The sequence below is a fragment of the Arvicanthis niloticus genome, chromosome 13, assembly GCF_011762505.2.
Source record: "Arvicanthis niloticus isolate mArvNil1 chromosome 13, mArvNil1.pat.X, whole genome shotgun sequence".
Lineage (NCBI taxonomy): Eukaryota > Metazoa > Chordata > Mammalia > Rodentia > Muridae > Arvicanthis > Arvicanthis niloticus.
The window spans coordinates 53,600,162-53,607,455 of NC_047670.1; the positions used below are offsets into that span (position 1 = coordinate 53,600,162).

Sequence of the window (7,294 nt, forward strand, 5' to 3'; positions counted from 1 at the left end):
ATAAAAGGGAGAGAGAAAACAAGCTGGTCACCAACATTCATCTCTCTGCCTCCTGACTGCAGATGCGATGTGACCAGTGCCTCACAACCCAGCTGCCATGTCATCCACACCATGGCAGATGTACCCTCAAACCAAAATGAACCCTTTCTGCCTTGAGTTGCTTTTGTCACAGTAACAAGACAGCTAACATAGTAGGTGAGGCATTTTAGAGTACCCAGCTGGAACATGAGTTTCTGGAATGTTCTCTGAGGGAAATTACCACCATGCTTCTGCTGCACAGAGGTACACTGTAGACCAACAGATGTTGCCCAAGAGGACATGGTACCTGCCAGGTGACATGGCATCTAACCCTGAAGCCTCCACACCCCCACCACCATGAGGCAAACCATTTTCAGCGCCACTTTGCAGGCTGTGAAATTAAGGCTCAGGGATGTGAGGACTTACCCAGATAGATCTTAGCTGACTGTCAGTGAGACTCTGGGACTCTGGCTGTGGATGACTGGCAGGTGGGACAGAGCAGCTATCTTCCAAGGCAGGAGATGGCTATAGGGCAAATGTACCAGGCTGAATTGCCAAGAGAATCCAATATCTTTATTCACACTGGCCAAGCAGGCAAGGACAGTCAGGCTGAGGGTGGTTTTGTAGAACCAGCCTTCACAGCACATGGTGGGCCTTGCCTCTGTCACCCTGCCATGGCTCCCTTGGCTGTTAGCACCAGAGATGCCCTCCCAGGGCCAGCCCTGCCCTGGATCTGCAGAAGCACCAATGGACGGAGGCCACCTTCCCCTGAGAAGCTTGGATAGGCTACCATGGAAGAGGGGAAGGTTGGAGGGCCACCAGGCCACACAGCCTGGGAAAGGCATGGGGGTCTTGGTGTCCCTTGCTTTTCCACAACCTCCCCCAGGGTCTGTCTTGGCAGCATGGCTCAGAGAAGGCCCCCGGATAACCTGAATGTCACTAGCTTCAGTCCCCAGACCTGCTTTGGGCTGAAACCTGCCACCCCTGTCCTGCCTGACTTGCCCACGATGTCTGCAAGGGCACTACAGGCAGGAGGAGCTGTGAAATGGGAGCCATCTCCAGGGGGACGGGGACTTAAGCACCTTCATAAACCCAGTGTGAGCCTGGGCCTCTGAGGAGCCAGGAGGGCCAGAGAGCAGTAGTGCATGGTCTGACCATGGCTAAAGTCCTGGAGAATGGGGAAAGGAGGTGGGCAGGAGGAGTCTTCAAAGGTCAGGGAACAGAACGGGCTCTGGTTCCCAGATGCCCCTTCATCCCAGATGTGTCTAAACTCCTAGGTCTCCTCCCAGCCAAGACTATACCTATATTTATATTAATGCTGGGCACTGGGCAAGAACATGGAGAATGTGAAAGGGACATCCCCATCTCCAGGACCTGTGACACACGGGAGCAGTGGAGAAGGGCCCACAGTGCCTGCAGACCCAGTCTAGAGGAGCACCCAGTATGTGCTCATGTCTTAGTACCCACGTCTGGGCTTTCCTAAGGCCTGAGACCAAGTGAGAGTCCAGCATTAGATGAATGCACAAATGAACAATGGCTGGAAAAGGGGAGGAAGGGAAAGGTCAGAGGTGGGGGACGCCCCGGGGGAGGAGAAAGCCAGAGGATATGGGAAGAATGCTAGAGTTTGGGGGGGGGGGCAATGCAATTTTAGAGTGTTCTTGAAGTCCCTAGAATGCTGGGAACATTCTAGAGAGCATGGTTGCTCAAGTGTGATCCATAGACCTGTAGCAACAGTGTTACAGAGGAAATCGCTAGAAATGCAGACTCCTGGGTCTACCCCAAATACGAAGCCAGAATCTACCAGATAATAGAGTCCCCATGGACGAGTAGCATCGTGGAGCGTCAGGAGAGCCTGGCAAAGTCTGGAATACGTAAGCCCAAAAGTATCAGAAAACGAAGCCAAGAGGGAAGGGGATGGAGAGAAGGAATGAAGGGCAGCAGGCCCAGCCCTGAGACCTACGGGACCTGCCCTAGCCGCCAGCTGCCCAGCTGTGAAGGTGGCCGGGGAAGCTCAGTTGTCCTCTGCCTTGATCAGGTGGCCGCTGAAGGTGATGTACGTGTCCACGTCATCACTGTAGATGCCATTCTCCCGCTCCCGCTTGAAGAGACGCACCCACACGTAGTCACCCGGCACCAGAGGCAGCATCACGCTCTGGCTCTGCATGATGCTTCGCTCACTGGGCTGTGCGTACAGAATCACCACCGCCTGCTCGTTGTGGACGATGTGCACGTAGGTCTCCTTGTAATTCCAGCTGTGCACATTGAGGCTGAAGAAGTAGAGGCCACGCAGGGGAGCCACAAAGCGGCCAGTGGCCATGTCGAAGTGACCATCCGTGTTCACGAAGACCCTGTCGAACAGCACTGAGAGGAAGTTCTCACTACTGTGCAAACCAGTCTTGCGGCCCACAGAGAAGGCCGAGTAATGCGTCTGGCACGAGCTGCCAGGGCTACCTGCCTGCCCCTTGTCACCTTTGATACCCTGAGAGCCACGGTCTCCTCGGGTACCATTCTTGCCTGGCTTCCCTGGTGTTCCTGAAGGACCTCTGTCCCCTTTGTCACCTGTGAGGACATGGAGGGGAGAAGTCAGGACAGGTACCCATCCCTGTGCTAAGTAAGCACTCCTTTCTGGAAGCTTCTGCCCTTGCCAAGGTCCAGAAAAGGTGCTAGTGTTTATTAAGCACTGAACTGCATGCTGGGCATTACCACCCCAAACCTCCCTCTGCAGAGGGGAAACTGGGGCCATTTCCAAGGCCTAAAGTGTCCTATCCAGCTCAGCCAGGGTCCCCTTCCTAGCAAGAAGAGCATGGCAAGCTTCCGGGAGGCTGACTCACCTAGGCCAGCCAGGAGTTGGTGTAAGGTATGACATATTTTGTAATTGTGGTTAGAGAAGAAACTGCCTTTGGGTTTTGGGTCTTTAGGGTGTATCGTAAAAGGGCAATGCCAACTTCAAGGTTACATGTGAGTCCTTCTTGGCAAGGAGAGGACAGGACATCATGCATGACCCAGCCCATCTCCACCCTCCCTGGAGTTGGTGATCTCCAACCTAGTCACTTTCCCAGCTGCAGGCTGAATTTGAGCATGGACATGACACTGCCCACCGCACCCCCAACAAACACACCTAGTGTGTACTGCAGAGACCTGACTGCATGTATTTCCCTGGTGAGGTATACTTCCTCGGGTCCCCTTGACCTCAGTGGTGAGGTCGGTAGATGTTAGAGAGAAAACGAGGGAGGGGGCACAGGTCTGTGAAGGCAGACCAAAGGAAAGTGGAGTGGGCATGTCCATGGCTGTGGACTGGCTCCACAGGTGCCATGTCCTGGGGAAGCACCTCACTGGGTACAAAGCTCTTGGGCATCCACTCTGCCCAGCCTAAAGCCACGGTGGTTCTGAGGAGGGGACTGTTTTCCTTCTACACACAAGCTAGCAGGAGATTTAGAAAGAGGCCATCTTGACTCACAAGACAAGGCGCTTAGACCCAGGGCCCCTTGTGCCACATGGAACCATCCACTTTTGACAGCCCAGTCCAGGGCAACATAGGGCATAGGATGGATAGCCACCGGAAGGGCATCCAGGCCTGGGCCCTTCCACATCCAGAAGCTAAGCTGCCTGAAGTTGCACGGAGCAAGGCCATGAAGTGTCCTCATCCAGACAATTAGAGTGTACAGGGGTCCCAGGTACCCGCTGGCTATCAGAGAGGAGTGCCCTGCTCTGTCTCTGACATCAAGGTGACCCCAGGAGAGCCCCTCTTCTACTGGACACTAAATTATGTCCTCACATTGGGTGGGGACATGGTGAGCAAAGATGGAGCAAGGATGTCAGTGGTGTGGCCATGGCAGTCCTGGGTCCCCTTGCAGTGGTGGGACATTCATCACATCTGATGCTATATAGATCAAGGAGCTCCCCCAAGACCCTGCACTTCGACATCTGTCCCTGTGTGCACCACATGAAATGGGGCCCGGTCCTCTCTCTGACCCCACGGAGAGAAACCTATATCCTGGTGGTGGCTGGCGACCCTGTGGCATGTGACATCTCTTTTCACACCCCTGCTGTGAAGCCCCTTACCCCGTGAACATAAGCTTACACTTCACCTTCCCAGGAGCCCTGTGTGCCTGCCGTGCTCACTCTGTTGACTGTGCCCCACACTTCGCCCCTATACCCTCTGCCCATGTTTTTGGATCCCAGGGCCTTTCCCACCTGGGAAATCTGTTCATGGTACATCATTGATTCCTTAGCTCCTTATATACCCTAGGTGCTATGCATATGCAGACCGAAGGCAGACAGGGCCTAGGCAAAGCCTGCCCTGCTTTCTTTTGTCCCTCCCTCCCAACTCTGCCCACATCTTGCCCAGTGTGGGAACTCACCCTTCAGGATGGTAATGTTGATGTACGGCCTGACCTCAGGCAGGATATAGGGGGGAACAGAGGCGTGGACCGCGTCGTCAGAGGACAGCTGATCCTCAGGGTCACAGCATCGTTGACAGCCTTTGGGGAGATGGGAGGCCACAGATTCCCCAAAGGTAGGCTCCTCTGTGGGGACCCCAAACACAAGAGGAAGCAGGAATATTGCCCAGAGGGACCCCAGATTGGCTGTCCCCATGATGACCTGGAAGGAGAGACAGATACATTTGTCTCAGCAAATCTGGTGTGTCAATGCCCAGGGAGAACACTGTCCTGTCGCCATGGCAGACCCAGTGTTACTAGGAGAGCAGAGTAGGGCCTCTGGCAACAGACAAGTCTGGGACCACTTGGGAAGCAAGCCTGGGGTGGTACATTAGACTGGCCATGGGGCCTCTTGGTGTCTGTCTACTGTGGCCATTGCTACACAGCCTGGGAAGGAGGAAGGCCTCGTGGAGACCCTCAGATGGCACAAACCAGGCTCCCAGGCCTTTACTGGGGCACCAAGGAAGATGTCAGATGTTCACATGGCTAACCAAGGAGATGGAGAATGTTTCTTTGGCCCCCCCACCCCCCCGAAGGTTGTTTGCTGACCTGGGCTCCCACCACCTCTTGCAAACACCATAGGAGGTTGGGTCCCTGAGACTAAGGCATTGTGGAACCTGCAGGCCACTTCTATGCAGAAGCAGGAGGTCTCCCTCTTGAAGAACAAGCCAGAGATGTCCCCCTTTGGAACAGCATAAGGCTTATTACCTGGGTTCACCCTTCTGGCATCTTTGTGCAGTCAACAACACACTCTTGCCCAGAAGCCAAGTGATTCGAAGGCGGCTGTGTCAATCATAAGAGGCCTACCAATCATCCACTGAGGTGGTAAATTGAAATTAAGGGGATGATTAGGAAGCACCTAGACATTGAAAGGTATCAGAAATGGTAATGTTCCAGCTTGGACTTTGAACATGAAGAGGTCTAGAGTTTCCAGAGTGAGGCAGGAAGTAGGCCGGACACCAGGGAGCCTGGATCGGTGGGCAGGAAGCCTGCTATGGGCCTTTGAGGTGGTGACAGGCTCAGGGGCTGACACCACCCGATTATCACAGATCAGAAACTGCTATTGAAACCAGACTGGTTTTTACACCTCTGGCGTTTCTTTGTTTATTTCCTTTTTGTTCCTCTTTAACATTTAGTACAAATTCAAAAATATTTTTCTGTGGTTAATACAGGCTGAAGAGGTAAGATGATTACTTCTTGAAAGGTTATGAAGAGGGACTATGTGTTAAAGAGACAGAAGCACTGGGCCTTCTCTCTAGGGACAGAAGTGACAACAGGAGGTGTCTTCAAAGACAACCCCTTCTGGAATGATCCTGTCCATACTGCTGGGGCCTACTGGTTCTGCTCCACAGGCAGGGAAACCCTTCAGAAACCAACTCCAGACACCTATTCTCAACCACAGGTCGCAGCAACCACCCCCTTCCCTGAGAAATACACACACACACACACACACACACACACACACACACATTTATTCTGGCCATAGTTGTGTTCTGCCCTGTGGGGGAAATCCGAAAAACTCACAAACATGTGACCTAGTGGTCATGTGACCTAGTGATTGCAGCTTAGCCCCTCTTTCATTCACACAAGATGCCAACATGTCTTCCTTGCCAGGCAATATTGGCTTACACTCTGGGAAACTGCCCAGCGTGTCAAAGACTTCAAAGGACCCATTCCTTCCTCTTCCGGTATAGACCTCACCATAGAGTCTATGGCTTGAAAGGCAAAGAACTCTCCCCCACCGCCACCCCCCAACCCCAGCGTGGTTTGGAGACATTTTTGTTTCATATCGGTCTGGTCCCTTGGGAGTCACAGAGACTGCTCAGAGACACAGAACTGGAGCTTAGGGGCAGGAAGCAGGAAGCAGGGCCCTCTCCTTAGAAATAGTACTAACTGCAGCTGGGAGCCCTGGCTGGGTCCTGGGAGGGGAGCCGGGCAGGACTAAGTGTGAGGGATCATGCCAACCATAGATGGCTCTTGCTGGTCCCTACCACCTCACCTGAAAAGCCAGAACCTATTGATGGGTGGCTGGGCTACCATTGTTATCATCCAGATGGGCGAGGCGGGGCTTAGTGGCTGGGGGTGGGGAAGAAGTCCCTGCAAAGAGAGGCAGGTAAACCCCAGGAGCGGTGCAGGGTGGCCAGAGGTGCAGAGACCAGGCGATCTTCCAATGAGTTGGCTAGACCAGAGGGAAAGAGCTATGTGCTTGCCAGAAAGAGGGGAACACGGGACTCTCAGACTATGACTCCAACCCCCCATCCCAGACAGAAGAAGAGAGGCCACCAGCCACTCACCCTCATCCTGCTGTTTCAAGCTCAACTCACAGAGCCCGGACGGCCTCTGGCTCCTTGGCCCATGTCTGTGATAACTTGTTGTAGGCCCGACCCCCTAGGCCTACGACTGAGCTAGGAGGGCGGAGGAATGGAGGGAGGAAGGGAGGGAGGAAGGGAGGAGGGAGCAAGCTGAGCTGGCTTCCCAGTCCCCTCCTCCTGCTCCCGCCCCTCCAGCCTGGAGCTCGGCCTCGGAGATACTGGGAGACATGGATCTTTAACATTCTTGGGTATCTGGGGCCCAGGCTCAGCTATGGGAGCCTGTTTGAGTCAAATTCCCTGGGAGTTAGATAGGATGAGCATCAAGAGTCTAGAAATACTTGGCCTGGAAATTGGAGACTGCAGGAGAGGGGGCAGGGCTCTGCATTACTCTGGAAAAGGAAGGCAGGGCTAGGAACTCTGCAGTCTGGATCTAGTCTGAGCCCAAGAGCCATCTGCCAAGAGCTACAGAGACAGAGTGGCATGAGCCACTGGTACCCATCCTACATAGGCATAAATCCTGATCCT

At 53.9% G+C, this 7,294-nt stretch overlaps 1 protein-coding gene across 1 annotated transcript; it reads right to left on the reverse strand.

Moving 5' to 3' along the window:
• Positions 1–569: 569 nt before the first annotated feature.
• On the reverse strand, positions 570–6,913 carry C1qtnf6 (C1q and TNF related 6). Its single transcript, XM_034515948.2, has 3 exons — positions 6,752–6,913; positions 4,380–4,620; positions 570–2,577 (listed from the first exon to the last, which is right to left on the reverse strand). Exons 1-3 carry the CDS (start codon positions 6,755–6,757, stop codon positions 2,030–2,032), a joined length of 795 nt encoding a protein of 264 aa, XP_034371839.1. The 5' UTR covers positions 6,758–6,913; the 3' UTR covers positions 570–2,029.
• Between the last annotated feature and the right edge of the window lie 381 nt (positions 6,914–7,294).